This window comes from Rhincodon typus, chromosome 4 (assembly GCF_021869965.1).
Source record: "Rhincodon typus isolate 14 chromosome 4, sRhiTyp1.1, whole genome shotgun sequence".
Classification (NCBI taxonomy): domain Eukaryota; kingdom Metazoa; phylum Chordata; class Chondrichthyes; order Orectolobiformes; family Rhincodontidae; genus Rhincodon; species Rhincodon typus.
In genome coordinates this window covers 18853962-18878845 of record NC_063335.1, presented here as the reverse complement: position 1 = coordinate 18878845, position 24884 = coordinate 18853962, and the positions used below count along the sequence as shown (strand labels likewise).

At 39.6% G+C, this 24884-nt stretch overlaps 1 protein-coding gene across 1 annotated transcript in view; it reads right to left on the bottom strand.

The window, feature by feature from the left end:
- LOC109916719 (lethal(3)malignant brain tumor-like protein 3) overlaps positions 1-24884 on the bottom strand; it is a 261219-nt gene that overhangs the window by 59109 nt on the left and 177226 nt on the right. Inside the window, exon 20 of the mRNA XM_048595657.1 lies at positions 16285-16358. Within this exon, the coding sequence (XP_048451614.1) occupies positions 16285-16358 (74 nt within the window). The remainder of the gene's footprint in view (positions 1-16284; positions 16359-24884) is intronic.

The window sequence follows — 24884 nt, the reverse complement described above, 5'->3', positions numbered from 1 at the left end:
CTCTCCCTATTTATTTCAGAATCCCCTTCCCCTCCCCCATTTCTGAAGAAGGGTCTAGGCCCGAAACGTCAGCTTTCCTGCTCCTCGGATGCTGCTTGGCCTGCTGTGTTCATCTAGCTCTACACCTTGTTAAGTCACAATAAATGGTTCATTTTCTCATTGGTAAGATGGAACTATGGCGCACCATTAGGATTAATGCGGGGGCCAACAGTACTGCTGTGAATGAATGTCTGAAAACAATTTTTGCCTGTCTGAAAAGGAGGAGGAATTACTCCATGTCCATAGCAACCAGACATGCAAGCTTGAGCTGATAAATGGCAAGTACCATTCACGCCATACAAGTACCAGTTAGTGACCATCTCCATCAAGACAGAATCTAACCATCATCCTTGGAATTCAATTGAACTACTAACACTGAATCCCCCACTCATCACATCCTGAGGATACCATTGACTAGAAAAGGAACTGAACTAGTCCTATAGATACCGTTATTGCAAGAGCTGCTCAGAGCTTAGTAATTATGCAGGGAGTAATTCATCTGTCTACCATCTATAAGGCACAAGTTATGAGTACGATGGAATACTCCCTACTAGCCTGAATATTCAAGAAGCTTCATGCCATCCAAGACAAAACACCACAACTGAATAGCAGTTCATCCATTCACATTCAATATTTACTCCGTCCGCCACCAACAGACAATGGTGTACCACCTACAAGATGCATTGCAATAACTCACCAAAACTCCCCTGACAGTACCTTCCAAACCTGCAACCTCTACCAACTCGAAGGACAAGGACAGCAGATGCATAGGAACACTACCACTTGCAACTTCCCCATCAAGCACATTCCATAGACTTGGAACTATATTATTGCTCCTTCACTGTCGCTTAATATTAAACCCAGAACTCTCTTCTTTCCAGCAATATTGATGCCCCTACACCCAAAGGCTGAAGCAGTTCAAAAAGGCAGCTCATCACCACCTCCTCTAGGGCAAATAGGGATAAGCAATAAATGCTGACCTAGCCAGTGCTGTCCACATTCCATGAATGATTTAAGAAAAAGATTATTTATTCAAATATTTGGGGAAAAAAACAACTTAGTGAAAAGATCTTAAACATTTGCAAATTGCAATGTTTGCCTGTATTTATTAGGCACAAAAGTCATTCTGATATATCCTTCACATCTTTTCCCCATCTTCGTAGCTGAACAAAAACAGAAATAAGTCTAATACCATGATTAATGCAGTAGCTACACATGGTCATTGCACACTTCAGAGATGATATTTCGTATAAGGCCTATTTTTTGTCATTTCTCCAAAGAACTAGGCTGGAGTGTAAGAGATTAAGAGGCTATCTTATAGAAGTTTACAAATTAATGAGGGGTATAGATAAGGTGTCTTTTCCCTAGGGTGAGGGATTTCAAGACGATGGGGCATGTTTTTAAGGTGAGAAGAGAAAGATTTAAAAAAGACATGAGATGCAATTTTTTTTACCTAGAGGTTCCTGTGTAGAATGAACTTCCAGAGGAAGTGGTGGATGCTGGTACAGTTACAATGTTTAAAAGACATTTAGATAGGTGCATGAATAAGACATTTTTGGAGGAATATGGGCCAAACGCAGGCAGGTGGGACTAGTTTAGTTTGGGGTTATGGATCGGTTGGACTTAAGGGTCTGTTTCTGTGCTATATGATTATATAATCATGGACGTTCTGTTGCTACTTATTCTTATGATTTACATATGCATCATAACAAATGCATGTGCAGTTTCTTAGCTGGCTAACTCACATGGCTTATTTCCCAAAGTATCAATGTTATGAAAAGTAACTTGTTCATATTTCTGCCATTATCTGCTTGTTTACTGAACTCAGTTGTGGGAGAGATCCCAAATAGTCAGTAGATACATTTTAGGGATATCTTCAGAGAACAAACATACCTAGTGACTCATGGGAAATCCTGGCTCATCACCAACAAAGACAGAGAAGAATCATTCAAGGGGACAGTGGTCGCTTTGAGAGGCTTAATTGGAAAACGCAAATGCAAAGCCATTGGAGGAAGCACACAACCCTCCAAACAGCCCATCTATATCATCTGCCCCACTTGTGGCAGAGTCCATTTATTGCACTGGCCTTATCAGCATTTCAGAACCCACAAAGTCAAAGTGCGAGCAAGTCATCCTCGATCCTGAGGGGCTGCCTAGGAAGTAGTATTTTAAAAACTTGGCTGCAAACCAAACATACTTGAGCAGTACAACACAGATTCAAAAATTTGGATTCATTCCAGTACTACAACGAATTCTTTTCAAAACCTGCTGGTATTGTGCACTGATCCACTTGAGATTATTTCAAAGATGCTGAAGGAAGGGAATAAAAGCCAAATGCATTTGAAAAATAATTCATTGAAACTTTTGAAAAAAAAAAGTATATTAAAGAATAATTATATTCTCTTTTTCCTGGTTTTCCTCATACATTTCTAGTCCCTCCCTATTTCTTCTATCCTCCTTTTTTATCCCATTGAGCAAAGACTAGCCATGCAAGCTTTTTCTTCGTTGATATATGATGTAAGCAATCAAGTCATATTTTCTGCACTCTTTCCAATGCACCTTGTAAACAGTAACTAAAAGTGGACATCTTTTTTTTTGTGAATTTTCACTTCATCTCCCTCAGTAAATGTTCGTGTAATTTATTGAATTTACATTATGTGGTTCCAATTAAACATCATTGTTTTATTTTGCGTCAGTAATCTCTGTTATACAGAGTGTTTGTTACAGGCTGGAGTATCATAGCTCAAATTTTTTGCCTGTTCCATTTTATTTGACAATTTACCTTCATTATATAAACATGTTTGACTTTTGTTTTGCAACAATGCCTAAAGATAGTTCTGGTATAACATATGTTTCATTTGCGCGAATTAACTGTAACATGATAGATGAATAGTGGACGCTGTTAGGATAACATGAACTTTCTACCATACAGTATAACAATTTTCTATTGCAATTCCCCTATAATGCGATTTTCCATGACGATTTTCTATAGTGCAAGCTCGCACAAGAACACAACCATCATGTTATAGGAGTACAACCTGTACTACTTAAATTTATGGATTGGGACTGATTATCAATTGGCAAGTATTTGCTGGTCTATTTGTTCACCATTTTGCACGTGGAAGTTTCATATTTCTTGTTTATCATTGCTGCCTTGTTGCTAAATCAGATACAAATATGTTGTTCATGAGATCATGTCTTCTGCATCACTTTCTCCAAAACCAATAGCCTGAGAGTGGGCCTAGTTTAGTCACAGGAATGTCATGTCAGTAATCCTGGAGCAATTCTTGCTCAAACTGGTGGGAATGATGTGGAGGCCAATGGGCTGGCAAAGGAAATCCCCGGTTACAGACTACTACAGGGGAACAAAGGGACAGACTCCATTAATTAGCTAAGAATGCAAAGAAGCAGCAGCCAAGGAAGAACTGCAATTGCAGACTGAGAAACCCTAAAGCAGCACAGTGTCAAACAGCACAGGAACAGACCCTTCGGTCCAACCAGTCCATGCTGACTATAATTCCAAACTAAACTAGTCCTACTTGCCTGTGCTTTTTCCATATCCCTCCAAACATTTCTTGTTCATGTACTTACCTAAATGGTTTTTAAACATTGTAACTGTACCCTCTGGAAGTTCATTCTACACATTGTCCCTCAAAACTTCTGTAAGGTCACCTCTCAACCTCCTACAGTGAGAAAGTCCCAGCCTATCCAGCCTCTACTTATAACTCAACCTCTCCACTCTAGGCAATATTCTGATAAATCTCTTTCAAACCCTCTCCAGCTTAATATCCTTCCTATACCAGGACGAGCAGAACTGGACACAGTATTCCAGAAGAGGCCTTACCAATGTCCTGTACAACTTCAACATTACATCCAAACTCCTATACTCAAAGGTCTAAACATTGAAGGCAAATGGGCTAAATGCCTTCTTAAACACCTATCCATGTATGATGCAAACTTCAAAGAAATATGGAGTCTGAAAAGGCCAGAGAGAATGAAAAAGTAACTTATTTACTGCCCCGTTTCTGGGCATCCTCCTGCATGATACCAGGAATCCCTGGTAATGTTGGAATCAGTTGCCAAATACATTACTGTGACTATCAAGTCATAGCTCAATTTCTGGATATTTTGCTGCAAGGGCCTCACACACCTCTCAAAATCTCAAAGTTAAACTTAAGCCGGAGGGAAGGATGCTGCTTCTCTTTTCACGCTCTGCATGCCTTGTCCTCACTAGGTTAAAATGAATTCATGAGCACACTGGTTTCTGTGGTGTCAAAAAAACATCAAAAACCCAGGTTTGAAATTTATGTCCATCAAAAATGACACTTGGTTCTGACTGTATCTTCCAGAGTCGGCCCACCGGAAGATTTGGATTGTCTGCCACTGGCTCAGGCTAATCAGAAATAGACATGACAATGAGGACATCTGTACCTGCCATCATCATGAAGGAGTAGGAGAAGTAGCAAAGGATGGAACAAAGTGGGCATCAGGCATCCTTTGAGAAATTAGTAGTCCACCAGATATTCCCTCACCCAAAAAAAAATTAATGGTAGCGTTGGTCATATCTTTGAATGGATGAGCACAGTACATTGTTGTTTTGCAATATGTGCTGTATCTGAAGATATTTTTCTGTTGTTCTTTTGCATTTGAACCATGTAAGTTTATGGCTGAAGTGCCACAAGGTGAATACAAAACGTCAAAGAGATTAGTGGGCATCAAAGCTAGATTGCGTATGTGTAACAAACTATATTTTCAGGCTCTGGCACACTTGGCAATTTATTTGCTTGAGGTTAAGTGAAGTTACTGGTAGATCTATGACCTCTGCTGCAAACACACATACAACCAACTTGTGCATTAAAAACTATGATACAATAAAGCTAACCACGACCCGCAACTTTCTTTTCTTTTACCAAGCAGATTGTACTTTACAGTGTGGCTGAAGTGTGACTTAACAGTTTAGTTGAGAAGATATGTCTAGACAGTTTTGATGTACACCATATCCATGAAATAGAAATATTGTTAGATTTATTAAAATTATCATAAAATATTTGAGATCTTTCTGTTCTTTACATTTATTTTGTTACACTTTATGTATAAAATTTGGAAAGGTTAAAATAAACAGTCAGAACCTTTCTGGGAAGTGTTTTCCCTTGTTATATTCCCCTTTAAGAATAAATGGTTGGACCCATTTAACGTTTTCATCAGTTTTGATTTTTTGAGCTCCGAAGGTTAGGAACAACTCATTTACAGCAAATTCAAGACTTGTATGTTTTCAGCTATCCTGAAGGTTAAAGGATATTAGGCTGTCTGGGGAAAAAAAAGTGACCATGCATTTGTTGTGCAAATGTTTTATCAATATCTATGGTCCTGCAGGTATTCCATTTGTTTCAATTGAAAAGAAAAAAAAACTTGTTTATTTAAAGAATGTAAAAGAACTTTCAACAGTCAAAAGGTTACTATGTCTGATAAGAATGACATCATCTTCCACCTCAAATACGAAAACTGAATAAAATTCAAAAGCAACTGTTTGATGAATTTTACATTCCTTTTTAAATGATGGGGGTCCTATGATGACTAACAACATAAAATACAGTACTTAATGAAAACAAATAACAAGTACTACACAAATCAAGCTCTTTTTCAGGATGGGAACCATCACCATAGCAACAGCAGTGGTAGCTGTGCGATCAGTTCAGGATCTTTAAGCTAAATATGTACTGGCAGATCTATATTTATAATTAGTCCTTGAATTTGAACTAACGGATTTGAGTTCATTATGTTGCGATTATTAAGCCTAATCATTAAGTGAACTAATCAGCCTGCTTTCTTGTACTCAGTTTTTAGTGAATCATCTAACGAAAAAGATCTTTGTTTGTATTTAAAGATGTTCTAGACTTTTGCTCTATGAATGTTTAGCTCTATGATAGACTTTAACTAAACATCCCATGCTAATTTAATGTCCCATTCTAGACCTTAAGTAAACACTATATGATAATTTTGTTATATCTAATAATAGCTTGGTGGAAAAAAATTCTTGTGGGAATGCAACAAAATTTCTGACTCTAGAATTTGTGTTGGGTTGACAATGATTTAAATCTAACTCCTTTATGAACCAGAAGATTATTGCCATCAAGAATGAAATATTTAAGATTGTGGTGTAATGTAGCAATAATTTAGTATAAGTTGTCAAAGTATGAATCAGTTATATAGCATTCTATTCTGACTGCTCAACATTAGGAGAGATAATTACACAATAGGCAGGGGTGCAACTGTTCCAATAACCAGAGACAGTATGAACCACTGCAGTGAAATTGGGTCTCACCATAGCACTATAATAATGTGAAATTGCCCGTCCAACAAGACAAGGCTCATGTTAGCAAGCTAATGTAATCCAGTGCACCCAAAAGAAACTTGCCCAGTCATTGTATACTGTTATGTGTTGCAGTTTCCTCTGAATGATTAACATAAGATAGTAAGACAGTAAGTTATAGCAACAGGAGCAGGCCATTTGGCCCATCATGCCTGCACTGGTTCTATTTCCATTCTCTAGTGCCAATCTCCAGCCTTTTTCCCATATCCCTGAACACCATTTCTATCCCATTAATCTTCCAAAACACTCTTGTGACATCTCAACTTAACATGTCTCCACTACATTTCCAGGATGTGTTTTCCGTACCCTAACTACTCACAGTGTGAAAATGTTATTTTTAAATCACATCACCGTTGCTTCATTTGTGCCCATCATTTTTAAATTTATGCCCTCTTCTTTATTTTGTCAGCGGGAACAGCTTCCTCTGTCTACCCTATCCAGCTTGTTCACGGCTTTGAAAACTTCTATCCCATCACTTCTCAGTCTTTTTCTGTCCAGGGAACAATCCCAAACTCTTCAATCTATCCTCATAGCTGCTATGATCAGACAATTATTATGTGAGCATGCATTTAGTAAAATAGTAAAACCTGTTTAGCTGTAAAGTTGTAATATTTTTGTCACGGTGTCAAAATCCTGATGGCATTGTGGATGTACCGACACCAAATGGACTGCAGAGAGTCAAGAGCGTAGCTGACCCTCACTTTCTCAAGGGCAACTCAGGATGGGCAATGAATCCTGTCCTAGCCAGCGATGCCCACATCCCATGAGTGAATAAACAAAAATTCTCTTTTGTGAAAAATTCCCAAAATGGTTAATAGTCTCCAACAATATTGCAAGTTGCATTTACAGAGCATCATCAATGCGGTAAAACATCTCAAGACGCTTCACAGGAACATTATGAAACAAAACGTGGTACTGAATCAAATGTGGAGACTTTAGAAAGATGATCAAAAAACTGGGTCAAAGATTTAACCTTTAAGGTCTGTCTTGCAGGAAGAGAGACAAGAATGCGGCAGAGAGTTTGAAAGAGAGAATTCCAGAACTTAATTCCTGGGCAACTGAAAGGCTGCTGCTAATGGTGGAGGGATTAAATTGGAGATGCGCAAAGAAATAGACAGAATTAGACAGTGCAAAGATCATGGAAGGTTGTAGAGTTGGGGGAATCTACAGAGGAAGGGAGGAGAGAGGTGAACTATTGAGAAAAACCACATAAGTAAGGCTTCTAGGTGCAGGGCTGGATGAACACAGCAGGCCAAGCAGCATCATAGGAGCAGAGAGGCTGACGTTTCGGGCCTAGACCCTTCATCAGAAAAGGGGGAGGGGAAGGGGGTTCTGAAATAAATAGGGAGGGAGTGGGAGGCGGAAAGAAGATGGATAGAGGAGAGGATAGGTGGAGAGGAAACAAACAGGTCGAAGAGGCGGGGATGGGGCCAGTAAAGGTAAGTGTAGGTGGGGAGTTAGGGAGGGGATTGGTCAGTCCAGGGAGGACGGACAGGTCAAGGGGGCGGGATGAGGTTAGTCGGTAGGAGATGGAGGTGCGGCTTGAGGTGGGAGGAGGGGATAGGTGGGAGGAAGAACAGGTTAGGGAGGCAGGGACGAGCTGGACTGGTTTTGGGATGCGGTAGGGGGAGGGGAGATTTTGAAACTTGTGAAATCCACATTGATACCATTGGGCTGCAGGGTTCCCAAGCGGAATATGAGTTGCTGTTCCTGCAACCTTCGGGTGGCATCGCTGTGGCACTGCAGGAGGCCCAGGATGGACACGTCGTCTGAGGAATGGGAGGGGGAGTTGAAATCTGAGGGATGGGAGGGGGAGTTGAAATGTTTGTTTCCTCTCCACCTATCCTCTCCTCTATCCATCTTCTTTCCGCCTCCCACTCCCTCCCTATTTATTTCAGAACCCCCTTCCCCTCCCCCTTTTCTGATGAAGGGTCTAGGCCCGAAACGTCAGCCTCTCTGCTCCTATGATGCTGCTTGGCCTGCTGTGTTCATCCAGCCCTGCACCTCGTTGTCTCGGATTCACCAGCATCTGCAGTTCCTACTATCTCTAAGTAAGGCTTCTATTTGCTATGTTTACTATTGACCTTTTTCTCTTTATTGTAATTTGATTTTCTCGCGCATTTCCTTTCTGAATGTTTCCCCTGGCTCAGCAGGTCGGTTCGAAACCTGCTGCTCAAGCTTTCATGTTACCACACACTGCTGGCAACCATTGAGAAAGAGCAGTTTAGGGTGATCACCCACATTAATTTTCTTTTGACTTCTGTAATGAAATAACTCTTGGCAACATTAGTAGATGAATGCTCAACTTGTTTATAAAACAATGCTTTGACTGTTACTGGAGCAGGGATGTTAACGTGTTCGAGATAAATAAGAAAAGGCTAAGTATTTATCAGTTAATATCTCCAATAGAAATTTCAAGGTTATTGACTTTGCTTAGCACTTTTCCCTGAGGTACAGTTGAGAACAACAGCTCATTTTGGAAGAAATATTAGTCAACTATTGCAATTCCCGAGGGATTATAATACACTGCATAAGACCTCTAATGTGCTTTTAAAATAATTTCAGAAAAAGGTAGTAATTTATTAGCAACATCAGTCTCCATTCACATATGATTTTAATTCAAACTCGTAAATCTAACATGTAATTGCAGTTGAAAGGGATAATATAGTGTACAAAAACGTTTACAGTGTCAATGATAGTAAATAATATGTTGGCTTTTGATTTCAGAACCATTTCAAAAGGAACACTTTGAAGGAAAATATTTTTATATAAAAGTTGCACTTTTTTTAATCTATCCAGATTGCTATTCACCTTTCAATAATGACTAACTCAGGGAAACTTAAACTCTTTTGATATTATTATTTTAAAATATTTTACACTAATTTTATCTTTAATATTATTGAGCTGACTCAATAAAACATAAGAAACAACTGGACAAGTTTCATACAGATTACATGGACGGTGACCAGGTGGCATGGAGTTTCATGAAACCCAACTAATTTTAAATGTACTGGGTTGAATTTTACCAAGAGTCAGCCAACGTTCAATATCAGAGAGTTTCTCTCAGAGCCCTCTAGCAAGACTTTTCATGTAATTTTACACTGCTCAACTCATTATGTATGTACCATGCCTGTACTACTTTGGACTCACCAGCAGCACACAGCTGGGACCTAGTGCTATCTTTAAAGCCCAGGTGTGCACCAGGTCAAAGGTGATGCTAAGCCATGAATAGCCCTTTACAATACACACAGGGAGAGGAAAATTAAAAAGAAAAGCTTCTGACAGCATATGCGTGGCATGGGTAGCACTTTGTTGAAAATCAAATATCAGATTCATAAGTACATCTATATATCATCACCTGTCTTATTGCAAGTCATTGTAACTGTAGCTACAAGGATCAACCAAGACAGGTCACCCGTCCTGTGTTATTCCATCCTAGAACCCTGTCCAAGGTGTTGGAAATTGGTATCCTCTTTATAAGTGGAATTTTTTCAGTGTTTCATATTTAATATTTATTTTGTATGCAGTCTGACTGTTACCTGGACTTCTGCAAATATAAACAGTTCTCTATGAAAACACATGAAAAGTTACATGCATAACTGATGTCAAAAATTCATTACCCTATCCTATTATCAATGCGATGTTTTGAAGAAAAAAGATTTTGTTCTTTGAAGGAATGAAAACTAATCTTCAAATGGGGATAGGAAAGTGGGCAATAGTTGTCTTGGCATCATGCATAGCTGGCCATAGTCATCGCCTCAGAGGGTTCAGACAGCCGATTGATACATCATAAGTGGTCAGCTCCCAAAATGAGTTATGTCAACAGGGATAGGTGGAGAGAGACAGTTACAAGTGAGAGGATCCAAGGAAACAGCTACCATCTTCTTGGAAGTAGACCAGAAGTTCCCTTACATCAGCCCAAGGGAAGAAAGACAGACACACCACTTTAAAACAATGACCCTGATCCTCCATCCTACAGGACAGTTATGGGATTGGTGAAGAATTCTCAACTGTCATGATCATATACTTTCTTTGGCTAATTAACTAATGTATCATACCTAAACTACTGCTACCTAACAAACTCAATAAACTATCCGAAACTTGCTACAAGTCTATGACTGCCTATATTAGATAACTGCAATCACATACCCAAAAATCAACAAAGGGAGTACCCACTCTTTCTCTAATGCCCAGAGTGTCATGATATCTTGTCATTGTTCAATAGGGGAGTATCACACATTGGAAAGTCTTCAAGTGGTAAAAAAATGGTAACTTTTACTGAACAGGAAAAGCAAAGAAAACAAAGCCATGGTACAAACAGGAGCTACTTTCCTTTTGAGCACCAACATATTTATAGTCAATGAATGATTACTGAGTCCAGCTCACAACTATTGGAACTGAGTGACAATTAAGTCCTGTGTGGTTTGTTGCGCTTGACACTGCAATGCTCCATGATGCTGCTGGTGATATTCCTCCTGCGCAATGTCCTTATCTTCTTCCTCGGAAGACTACTGCTGCTCTCCCAGCTCTTCAGCATCCATCATATCCCTTTTCTGCCTGCTCCAATTGTGAAGATATATTGCAGTATATCAGGGATTTTACAGCACACTCTGTCTGGAGTGTACTACACCCTTCCCTAAAAGTTTCATGTTCCTATTTCCTTTGCATTCCCTGTTCACCCCATCAGTTCTGAGATTCCACAAGTTCTCCTCCCCCAACTCTTTCATTTTACTTCTTCAGGTCCCACCATTACCACTTGAGCCCCGTCCTATAGGTTATCCATCACAACCACCACACTACACTGTCCCTTGGTTACAGCCAATGGTGATTGTCAATGACACTCCCACCCACAGTAACCCATGTCCTCCAATGCACTATCATCTCCCAACCTTGTACGTTGAATTACTTCCCTTCACAATTACTGTCCCTTCTGCATCCCAATATGCTGCTTCTACTTCCCCAACATCATGGTGGCCTCTGATAAGTCCCCTTGACTCTCAGTGAGCAGATGCCCATGATTGTAAACCATCAACCCACCTTCCCGCACCCCCGCTTCTCTGACCAACATGGAAGGTCTGCCTCAATGGATGAGTGACCAGACCCCTGACTGATTCCTGTGCAGCTCCTCAATTCACATACACCAAATACCCTGGTCTGATTGCAATGGACGTGCAAGACTGACTGTGGTCCACTCCCTGGGCTGCAGTGATATAGAACCCATGACTCCCCCAAGTAGCCGATTGATTGTGTCCAAGCCCCTGGACTGAGACTGGGTGTGGACATTGACTGACTATGGTGGTACCTCCTATCTGACAACAGACTCTTGACCTGACTGAGGACTACTCCCTTTAGACTTTGAGACTTGGCCACTTTGCTTGAGACACATTCAGTGTGTTTGCTGTGTAAGTTGCTGCAGGTGTGACCATCATGTAGCCTGGTGCCATACACCATCATCTCTACCCCTTTGACAGATCATTGCTGACAACTGTGACAAGTGCCTGGCTTTGTGTCTATGCTAAACAGTAAGGCAAGACAGAAAGACTGTGAGCCTTGATGCAGGAGTCGGGTGCCAGTCCCTGCGGCAAAGTGTCCTAGCAGCAGCATACTATTACCAAGTGTTGGCATCCTTTGAAATGGAGAACTGAAATGGAGAACTGTATTCTAAGAGATATGCTGATGTGGTGATTCCGGTGAACTCTTGATGCCAACCTTCCTGGATGGGTGCTGCGGGTGATCACTGCCCACGGACCGCACCCTGAGATGTTGGAGACTACTATCCAAGATGGAGGCCCAGAGGAGCAAGTGGAGAGTTGGAGCTGCAGGTAAACAGTCTGACTTGCACATCAGGAACTGTTACATCTAGTTTCTCTCCTATAAGAATGGGAAACTGCACACAAACGAGGCAAGATTTGATGCCATAGCAGGACAAATCAGATCCCAGAATGAAAGCTGGCTTGATACATCTTATTTCTTTTAATTGAATATGACTGTCACAACACCAGGCTGCAGATTAAATTTTATCAATAAATCAGAAGTTTATTACTCAAAGGAAACTAAAACAAAGCAATCCATCTACTTATAACACAGTTGAAAATGTTTCAAACATCCGGGGGAAATGATGCAAGTACTCCCCAACATCATCACTGAAAGTTAATCAAAATCCAGAGAAATTCTCCTTCTCCATCAATCTATAGGTCAACTTAACTGCTTCTTTCCAGTACCAGTCCTGTGAGCAGGACTGTTATATTTCCTTTGAGTAACACAGCCGAGATACTACACTTTCTCTGCTTTGAATAACCAATGTAGATTTCTAACCAAACATTCCTTGTCATGAACTGAATTCAGAAGATTTTAGTTAAATTTAATAATACTTGCTTGGCCTAACTTCTGCTAAGCTAATGACTCCATTTTTTTTACCCTTCTCCTGTTTTAAACACCATGATACAAACATATTTCCATCAACCCTCCGGGAGTCTACACGGTTACGCTTTCTGACACACACTGGTATAAATCATTGTTCTGCAAAGACCGATCCCCTGATTAATTATTAAACCCCTTCACAAAATAAACCAACACTCATATGCCACTAGTTTGAATTCTAAACTCTTAAAAGTATTATATATATTTTTTTTAAAATCACAATTGACTTGTAAACGCATGCAAACAAGCTTCTCACTGCTTACTAGTGGGATTCTCATCTCGACATTCAAATCTTGGTTGGCATTGAGACTGTTTTTTTTCTGGATATCAAGAAATTTATCTTTCCAGTCTAGCTACATTTCCCCAACTGACTTCCCATCTCCTACATTGTTCAGTGCTAAGAAATTTCAGCCCAGTGAAACATTAACAAGAAAACTGTCAGCTTCTATACAGATAGCAAATCTCTTGGATCAATTTACTACTCATGTGATAAAGCTAGAAATTTAAATCAAATGGTTCCTTGAATAAATGGCATTATTCCAGAATGCTAAAGTTCATTAGAAATAACATTTGTCAGACAATGACACTCATTATGAGGGTGTCAATGAAAACTGGGTAAGTGCCAAGGGATTCAAAGCAGGCCAATACATTGCTTGTATTCAAAAGTGAGACCTAGCAATGAAAGACTCATTCATCAATTCTTTTACTAAGACCAGAAAGTATCAGGTGTAAACTAGAAAATCCATACAGCAATCTTAATAAGAAGCAATTGATGTGGCTGTAAAAGGGAATCTGTATCTGTCCATGCATCTTTACTTCTTTGAGGAAAAATATCTTAACTAGAAAGCGGGAAGTGTTGCAATCAGACTTTCAGAAGGCACCCAACAAAGATCCACAAGAAAGGCTTTAGTTGTGCTCAAATTTGTGAATATTCACAGTAAAATGACCAGAGAGCTTCATTTAAAAATTGTGCCTGAGAAAGCCATTGGTGGTTTAGATCATGAAAGATTTCCCCATGAGGAAGTGGGAAAATTCCACCTTGACTGCAGAAGGTAGCAATCACCATTTGGTTCAATAAAAAGGTGGGAAAAAATCTAAGAAGCGGCACAGAGAAAAAGAAACAGAATTTAAAATCTTGAAAGCAGTAAGTCACTACTGAACAATCAGAAATACTATTTAAACCTTTATTGAAGAATTTAACAATCATACAGTAACAGTAAAAAAACTGGCAAATTCATGTAAGGTTTATATACAGTATCCAGGGTTGGCAGGTGCCTTTCCGTTGAACGTAAGATCATCTGCTCAATGTTATTTCCCTTTGAAAGGCCTCACATCGCATGAAAGTGGAGTGGCCTCCTTCACAGGATGAAACACTCACCCAACCCATTCCGGATGTGGTGGCAGCCATTTTCATCCCGACTGCGCAGTTCCTAATTGCATCACAGTGATTGCTCTTCACACAACGAGTCACAAAGTTAGCCTCTCAGTCTAGGATACCCCCAAATCTTCATATTTCCTTCTTGATAGTCCTCCTCATTAGCTTTAATCTTCCCCATGTTCCCACCCAGCCTGTTTACTTAACTGTTCTTCTCCCCACAAAACCCACTGAGAGATCCAGACATATGAAGTTGTTACGCCAAACAGAGTAGTGCATTATCCTCCCTCCTCCACCATCAAAGCCAGTGTGGTGCTGGGGATAACCATACCTCCACTCCCACATTACTCTTGTCCCTTATGTGCTCTATTATTTCACCCCAACATGTGTGAAATAACTCCAGGGAGGCCAGTATCCTGTCAGTAAGTCATCCTTTATTTACATGTGCACAGTCCATGGACTCTGACCAGCCAGCTCAGAGCCAGTCCACAGAGTGAGGACAATCCCTGAGACTCCTGTTCATATATGTCAGCCAGGGCTTCCAGATTGGCCCAGGTTAAGATGGCCCTATCAGGGAACTAAACTCAATGCGATCCACCCGGAAAACCTTGTTCCAATCACTACAATATGTTGAGCTAACAAGGTGCAGAGCTGGATGAACAAAGCAGGCCAAGCAGCATCATAGGAGCAGAAAGGCTGACGTTTCGGGCCTAGACCCTTCATCAGAAAATATGTTGAGCTGTTTTCTTTACAATTGTTATCTTTTGTCATCACTGACTAGCACAGACTGTCTTTGGTTTACAGCAATGTCTTATTCACTTAAAAGGTTGAAACATGTTGGTGTGAGTCTTTGCTGACTGAATATGGGTCAAAAAAATTGCTGAGATGCTGCACCATATTTTTGACTCAATTTGCCATAAAAGAAAACCATGCAACGATAGTTAGTTTTGTTTTTAATCACCAATCCGCTCCATCAACTAGCTTTAAAACAGAGTTTTCAACCAACGAAACAAAGGTAAGGGTTGATTTTTGAAATATAGCGAGACATCTCCGACATACAAGAAAATCACGTAGATTCCAATGTATGATTGAGCTGTATAATGTGCCTCACCACAACTGAACTTTGAAAATGTATTCTTATCTGTATAATCTCAATTTTCTAATTTATTCCATCTATCCAGGGCATTTTCCCTAAGAAACATTCAGCAATTGAATCAAGCGCATCACTCTAGCACATCTCCTGCCAGCTTCTTTTAAGAGTAATGTCCTGGAATAAGATGTAAGAAATCCAAACCAGAGTGAACTATCAAGATAAAGGCTTTAAAAAGATAAATATGTTCATAGCAGTACAAAATCTGAACAACGGAGATATGAAAAAATATTCTGGGCTGCTGATAAAAGTGGGTTTAGAAAGACATTTGGGATGTGAATTCTCAGGTGAGGCAGTAAATATGGAATAGGTTTACCTTAAAAAAAATTGCTGTACAGAAATATGATGAGGAAAGGAATTGAGGGCTGCAAAAATGGGACCTGTATGGTTATCACCTTGTTGCTTTGTTTCACTCTTTTCGTTACCTTTTTCAAGTTGCTTTCAGTTCTTAGTCCAGTGTACTGGAACTATTTGCACATCCATGGCAATTTTCACAGCCACTGGACGTTGGAAAGTGAAAATGATGATGTAGTTTTTACCTGCAATCGTTATTGTAGGAAACCAATCTACAGACCGTGAGCTCTTACAAACAACACTGCGATAACGACAAGAGAATCTGATTTGTGTGATGTTAACTGAGGGATAAGTATTGGCTTGGACAGCAGAGAATAACTCTTTTCCCTATTTTTCTTCAAGATAATGATACGTGAGAAGCAAGATGGAGCCCGAGTTTGACATTTAATCTGAAAAACGCAACTTCAAATATTCTACGTCATGACTAAATTGGAGCTCTTACCTTTGTGCTCAAGTCCTGGAGTAGGATTTGAATGCATAACTGTCTAGCTGAGGAGATAGTGTGCTACCCACACTAAAATGTTATATATACATCTAACAGCTTGCAAGCAAATTAGTTCCAAAAGAAGTTATTACCTTTGAGGAGACTATGCAGGTCAATATCAGTTGTTTCCTCTTTCATTTTCATGTATTTTGCTGGTCGAGCTAGCCTAGCAGAAAGCAGAGTAAAGTTCAGTCTTTGTCATGAAGCTCAGTCACTATAGCTCTATTATTCTGATTAAATACTACGATGACCACAGACGTCATCCACTATGGTCCAGGTGATAGCCTGATCCACAATACAAAAGCTTACATGTTTCAAGACATTAGAAGTTATCTAGGCACACATTTCAGTGCAGTATCAAGGGAATCACGCATTCTCAAAAGCGCAGCTCTACTTATGAGGCAAAAATAATCATTAAAATAGACAAATCAGGGTAGGATTTATATACTTAATGGTAAAATCCTGGGGAGTGTAGCCGAACAAAGAGACCTTGGAACCCTTGAAAGTGGAGTCGCAGGTAGACAGGGTAATGAAGAAGGCATTTGGTATGCTCGCCTTTGTTGGTCAGTTCATTGAGTATAGGAATTGGGAGGTCATGTTGTGGCGATACAGGACACTGGTTCGGCCACTTTTGCGTTTAATTCTGGTCTCCCTGCTACAGGAAAAATGTTAAACTTGAAAGAGTTCAGAAAAGATTTACAAGGACTTTTCCTGGGTTGGAGGGTTTGAGCTCTAGGGAGAGGCTGAATAGGCTATGATTATTTTCCCTGGGTCGTCATACGGTGAGGGGTGACCTTATAGAGGTTTATAAAATCATGAGGGGCATGGATAACGTGAATAGCCAAGGTCTTTTTCCCAGGATAGAGGAGTCCAAAACTAGATGGCATAGGGGGTTTAAGGTGAGAGGGGAAAGATTTAAAAGGGACCTAAGGGGTAACTTTTTCACACAGAGTGTGGTGCATGTGTAGAATGAACTGCCAGAGAAAGTGCTGGAGGCTGGTACGATTACAACATTTAAAAGGCATCTGGATGGGTATGTGAATAGGAAGGGTTTAGAGGGATACGGGCAAAATGCTGTCAAATGGGACTAGATTAATTTAGGATATCTAGCCGGCATGGACGAGTTGGACTGAAGGATCTGTTTCCATGCTGTAGAGCTCTATAACTCTAAAATAAAGAACTATAGATGGAGAGATCTGAAACAAACAGAAGCAAAACTTGCTCAAGAAACTCAGCAGGTCTGGCAACATGTGTGGAGCGAAAACAGTTAATGTCTTGCGTCCAATGGTCCATCCTGAAAAGGTGTTAACGGTTTTCTCTCCTCAGATGCTGCCAGACGTGTTGAGCTTCTCCAGCAATTTCTATTTTTGTTTGGTGTGGAAAATCAGTTATGTTTCTTGAACAAAGCTGTGGTAAATGGGATTGAAGATACACTGTGGAGATATTTCTCTGTTCTGTCTTTGTGTGCAAAATGGTTGTGCTGTTCACATGCATAAAAGAAATGCAAAGTATTCGATGTTTTTTTAAGATAAAGGCGTTCACATACTTTTTTTTCTTTCAGCAACAAAGAATTGTAGCGAATCAGTGCACTATTGATTTTCAAACTGGTAAACTTTAAATTGGTCTCTGTCAGATTCATCTCGTAAGATGTTGCACTTGCAGAAGGTTTTTGTTAGGCCACAGGTGAAATATTGAGTCTCGTTCTGGGCATGCTTTTTTTCAGGAAGTATGGAAAAAAAAGACAGTTGAAGATTTCACCAACATATTACCAGGGCTGAGGAGCTATCATTGGACTAGTAATGCAGAACCTGAGGCTCATATTCTGGGGATATTGAAAGGGAATGTGCATGAAAATGAAAATAACATAGATGACACCTGCGGAAATCAACATTTGGAAGTTCTAAAGGATCAAAAGCCGCTTCTGTGCTGCAACATTCTATGAATTAATGGTCTACAAGCATGAGAGAGTTTGAAGTCTTTGCATTTATTCAAAATGTAACAGAAAACCTTATGTAGCAAACGAACCTTATTAACCCATCATAAGTAGTGAACCTTGTAGCTGCACAACAAATGGGAAAATGCTTCGTTTTGTTTGGTGCACAAGCCAGCACAAAGAAGATGAAAAAATGCATTGTAATGGATTAGTCAAATCAGTCCACTCTACACACTGATGCCTGCAGCTTTCTGCAGCCAGATCAGAGATTAAAGGCAATCCACAAGAATAATTAACAACCAATTAGGTATGACTTAATTAGATTTATAGTTGAGACAGTGTATATGTAGAATTAGGTTTCATGATTCAGAAATCAAACACTTTTTAATAATTTACTTAAAGGCCCAATTTAAATTTGCATTAATATATAGGGTTTACCATGTTTTCCACATACTCTAGAGAGTTAAAGATAAATTTTTAAGGCAATGCACACTATGTCCTTTTTCCAAGCTCTGAATCAAAGACAAATTAAGCAAAAACAAACACTCTTGGAAAATCTCAGCAGCTCTTGCAGCCATCTGTGGAGAGAAATCGGAGTTAACATCTCGAGTCCAGTGACCCTTCTTCAGGCTTTCCATTCAGATGGTCAGAGATTGACTTTTTTTTTAACCTTTTGGTTAGGGAAACACCCACAGCTTGAAGAAAAGTTAAACGTTGGACAGTTTTGCAGCAACTTGGCTTTGCAAAATATAAAATAAGTATGGCTATTAAAACAGTTTCTCCTGACAAAAAGAGATGATTTAGAACTGTTAAGAAATTGGTTACCTCAGTGTAAATAGTTTAGTTTGAAAGTTCCAGACCAGAAGTTTTTGGTTCTAGCCCTGAAAGGGGTTATCGCAAGCTGTTAAAATCTAAGCTTAGGTCTCATGAAAAGACTATCAGATTGTCAATATGGGGTATTGAAGGTACATTGAAATTACGCTCTATAGATGTGGAAGAAGGGAATTCTGTCTGGTGTGAGTATTATAAAAGAGTGTTATTGGGATTAATAAGATAGCGTTTTATCATATGTTTCAAAATATTTAAATTTGTGTTATATGTTAATACTTTGATTTATTGTATTTTAGCTTCATTTCTTTCATGTAATGAACCTCTCTTTTAATGTTAAAACCAAATACGCAGCATTGCAATGCTCGTGTTTCAGTGAAAGATAACCTTATTGAAACTAAAACAAAAGGATCTATTATGCCATATTTCAGACAAGGATCCAACTTGATCAGTAACATCATGAGCTGGGATCATAACAGGAGCTAGTGGCTCAGTTGGATTGGTAAATGAAATGCAGTCGTCCCTCCCCTTATTCACAGCATGAGTTCCATATTCTCTCCAACCGGGTGCGGCCTTCAAATCTGTATTATTCTTCTCAGTCACTCTCGGGTTTCTGACTGTGCTTATACTGGTATATTCAACGTGGCAGCTGAAGCAACATATTCATGTTGGGCAGAGGAGCCAGCAAGTATGTCTGCGAGTCACAGGACTAGATTATATGCTAACGTCAGTGCAACAGAAGGGCTAGCAGGATGGAAAGACTAGCCACGGATGCCACGCATCTTCAGCTAAGTCTAGAATCTTGACCGGGCCAGGTTGATGGGTATAGGTGTAGCATGTTGGACAGGGCAAAGGAGGAGGCAACCTGTAGGGTGCAGACCCTCAATTAGCACCAGGAACATGGAAAGTAGACCTTCACAGCCAAAACCGTCACTCATTGTAAGCATTCTAGGGCTGAATATCCCCTTGCAGCCTACATTCCAATTTTCAAGGGGTTAGTTAAAGGTTTTCAGCTGAGCAACTGTTTAAAAATGCTGAGGCCTGGACTCCCCTACCCCCAGATAGTGTCCATACAGGTAGCAGCTGCTTGATAGCGATGTTCCCAATTCATGCATGTGCAGGCTCCCCCTAGTGGTAGTGCTGACCTTATAGGCAGCATTATCTTTTTTTGGCTCCTAAACCTGAACACACAAAGAAAATCCATCCCAAAATGTCTGTTTATTCGCTCCATCCACATTCCTCCCTGAAAACTAAATCCAACGTTGCGGTATAGTTTCAAATATACCTAAATTCCTGTGACACATTACACAGGCGATCCCTCTTTAAGTCAGGGCAATGAATGCCAAGAGGTAGTCAACTACAGAGGGCATCAATTTCACTTGTCATTGTTAAAGAGTATGCTTAGATAAAGTGCATAATAGATTTAAAATTCGACCTTAAAATAAGTTCTAATTACTGAGGATTTAGCAATATTCCTAAAACCTATCAGGATTTTATATCTCAAAATCATATATTCCAAGAAAGATAAATACTAGAAGCACAGAAAACAAATGTATGATCACAGGCATCAAACAGTTATATTAAGTCAGAATCAGGTTGAAGTGTCTAATAGCTGGATTTTTAGTTTGTGATAATTTCTTGTGGTTTTCACAGTGGCTTCTCCAGCAGTAGAACCTTAGATTAATGTTAATGATAACCAATGCTGGAGTGCAGCAATGATTTAATTTTATGTGGGTCTGTACCGCAGAAAGTAGGTCACTTAACTCTTATACCAATGTGCTGTGATGAAGTGCCTGTGCAACAGTTCCAGTTTATTTGATGCTCATTATCTTGAAGTGGAGCTTATATTTCATTTTCAGAAGTGTCTGAATTTTAAGTCGAAAGACTTTTGAAGAAAACATTTCTTTCCTCAGGAGGAAATTAAGTGGATTTGGCAGCACAGTAGCGATACACTTCATTGTCATTTTTTGTCACAAAAAGTAGATTATGGTGAAGCTGTAATTATCCCAACTCCACTGTCCTGTTTTGATTTAGAGACAATTTCTAATGCTCCAGCAACAGCACATGATCATTTGCTTTACTGATGGTGCTTGAACAAGGAAGACTGAGGAGGCAAGATATTTCTGCAAAAGGTGGAAACATACTCTTGAGGGATAAGAGTTTGCTTATGAAGGCACTTTGAAAAATACTTTTAGGATTTTCAATAATTTGAGGTGGCATTTGTGCAAATGATTACAATCAAGCTTCACCAATTATGCAAAGGAATGAAAAAAGTCTGCTATAAATTGAGGATCTGCAGAAGGTAACAATAAAAATCCTGGCATCCAACTGATAGTTTATAATATTACTACAGATTTGAAAATATGATTGAGATAGCAAACTGTGGATTCTTAACATTGCTGGGGAACAGTAAGGTCTATTTGTAATGTCATAATTTTGCCATTTGCCTAAGTTCTGAAAAGTGGTCTTTTGGTATTTTCCTTAAACAAAGAACGGATGCCTCATCTACCTATTAGCAAAGCAGATGTTATCAACCTAGCTTCACCAGAGTACTTGGATCAATCCAATGCTGAGCCCCAGTTAAAGACAGGAGCAGAGGAACTCCAAGTTTAGGGTCTTCTCGCCCCACCTTATGTCAATAGCCATGTAACAAGAAAAAAAAACAATATAATGCATATCTCTTTGTACATTACGTGGGGAATTTTTGTTTTGACTCGGTGAAATTGCCAGCAACAATTCAGACTATTTCCAATGTAGACTAGAAAGAGCCTGATGAACATTAAGTCGGGGGTTGAGGATGGGATGGATACCATTCTGCTTATGGAAGGTCTTTTGTCTCTCATCCTCCTCACCATCACTTTTTTTCTTCTTCGCTCCCAAAGAAGACGGTGAAGTCTGTTTGAAGGCTGCCTGCTGCTAACTATTTACCTTGGGTTATTTATTGCTATCACGGGGTATCTTAGTGACATTGAAGCTACATGTGATTTAGCAATACCTGTGCTGTCACTGGAATTGTGACTCAGCAATTGGATTGTTGTTAGTGATTAGTGCAAATGATCAGAGAGATTCTCAATAGCAGAGGACCATTGGTTAAAAATCAGTCCTGAAGAATAACCACAAAGACCTGGCATTACTTTTGCAAGAGAAAGAATGCGGGATAGAAATTACAAATGCATGGGACCCATGTAAATGGGCAAAAAACAGAACAATTTAGCAAGGAATGGACTATGTCCAATTTGGACAGATACTGGTCACTAAACTCCTTAGGAATCTCATTTATTTTCCATCATTGTAGCCTGTTCCATCCAAAAACTAAGCCCAGACAAACTTATACCCATCTTGTGCATGCGATCCAACCTCTTGCTGCCTTGAACTTATTCCCACTGAACTGCTGACTTCCAATTTCCTATCCTGGGCCCCTTTATCACTGGATATTGTAAACAGTTCCCGCTCAGGTATTGTTCAACTATCCTGAATTCTGTTGTTACAAGCTATTCCTCAAAAAAAAATCCCTTGATCCTTGCAAACTCCCTACTCCAACTTTCCTTTGCCTTTGCAAAGTCCTTGATTCTATCACTTCCCAAAATCATGTTTGTATTTCCCTGAACTCCATGTTTGAATCCCCGCAGTCGAATTTCTGATCATTTCCCTGCCACAATGCCTAAATTGCTCTTGTCAAAATCAGAAATGACATTCAACGTAACCCAAATAAAAGTAAATATTCTCTTTTCCCTCTCAGCTCCACTACGTTTTGCTAAGGTTGATCTCACCATTCTTCTTCAACACTGTCATCCAACTGAATGGGGATGGAACCTGCCTAGTACAACTCTCATCTGAGGAAGGGTCACTGGACCCGAAATGTTAACTCTGTTTTTTCCCTTCACAGATGCTGCCAGACCTGCTGAGCTTTTCCAGCAACTTTGTTTTTGTTCCTCATTTACAGCAGCTGCAGTTCTTTTGGGTTTTAATCACAGTGAGAGCTGTTCTTGCTCCCACACCTATACCTCTGGTGTCCCCAAAAATCTAACACACGTTCTGCCCTCTTACTTCTCATCTGCACGCTGGCACTTAGCATCAACATCTGAATAACTAATGAACTGCGGATGCTGGAAATCAGAAATTGCTGGGAAAACTCAGCAGGTCTGGCAGCATCTGTGAAGAGAAAGCAGAGTTGATGTTTCAGGAACATTAACTCTGCTTTCTCTTCACAGATGCTGCCAGACCTGCTGGGTTTTTTCCAGCTATTTCTGATTTTGTTCTTTAACATCCAAAAACATGAGATATTCTGTCAACACACAGCTTTACATTGTCACTAATTGTCTCAATTGTTTCGTTCACTCCAAAACGTCAGAGATTTTAACCAACATCCAGGACAGGATGAACAGAAATTGTCTCCGATGAATTAATTGGAAGACTGAAGCCATTACCTTTTGTCCCACCAAAAACTCAGTTAATAACTCCATTCCCCAACCTGGTAACAGGCAAAAAGAACTACACACAACCTTGGTTGGGGCTGTATCTGAACGTGACAATATTCTGATGGCACATCAACATAATCGCTGTGTCTACTCATCTGCTGCTGCGAAGCTTGTCAATGTATGGTTCTAAAACTGACTATTCCAATACCGTCCTGATCAAACTTCCATCTTTCACCTTCTAGAAATGTGAACTCTTTGAACTTCTGCTGCCTTTTTCCTAGCCAACGTCAAGTTTCATTGGCCTAAATTTAAAACCTGGTTAAAGCAATGGGTTCTAAAATCTATTTGTGGTCTTGGTTCTCCCAGTCCCTGTAACATTCTCCAGTCTCGCAATACTCCAAGATTTTAATGCTCTAATTTGGACCTCTTGAATATCTTTAATTTAAATCGCTACGTCTTTGGTGACTGTGTTTTCACCTGCTTGGGCCATAAGCTCTGGAATTCCTTCCTTCAATCTCTCCAACTCTCTACTCTTTAAAAACCCACCTCTTCGACTAAGTTTTTGGTCATCTGTCCTTATATTGCCTTTATGGCCCATGTCCAATTTTGTTTCACCTTGGTCATAATGTACCTGCGAAGGGCATTGGGATGTTTTCTTGTGCTAAAGTCAACGCAGCAAATCTAAGTTGTTGCCATTGTTCATCACACCCCCATGTCAAGCCTTAAGTATCTTGTGAATTTCAAAGGGAATTTCACAAATGAAATACCACACTGTGGCTCGTTTAAGAAGGAATTAGTAATTTGGCCTAATGACTTAGGTCTAGTTAACTCGAGTCGGTCTATTTGAGAAATGACACTTGGACCACTGTAGGTGATAGCATTACTTAAAAAAAGATTTGTGAAATATGCAGATTAATTTCTGAACAAAATTGAAGAAATCTGATGACAATTGAAAGAAAACACTTTCTTAAGAGATGCAGAAGAAATTTTGGATGACTACGAACTGGAATTGGAAACATTTTCTAATGTCAGAAGCCAAGCATAACAATGCTGCTGATATAAGGGCCAAGATAAAGTATACTGTCCCAGAATGTCTGAAATGTAGCCAGTGAAGGAACCAATTCCTAACTCTACTTGGAGTTTAAATGAACGAAGACTGGTTTCCAAATCAAAAATAATACTGCATCATTAACGAAATTGCTTTAACTTTCAGAAATGAAATTTGCAAATGCTTCGAAATAAATTAGTTTCTTAAGAAAACATTTTTTTTTCATGAGTTCAGGTCTCTATGAATGGCTGCTTCCAACACATCAACATCATATTTTCCTCATACACATCAGGTGGCTGTAATTATTCTGAGAAGCCTTCATCTAAGTGGAATTAAAATGTCGTTTAACATTAATATTTTAATTATTTTCAAAGCCTCTGAAGGATTATTTTAAAGATACTGATAGAATATGCAGAGAAGTAATTTGAATGGCAGCTCAGGAAAATTTCTGGAGCCGTTCATACG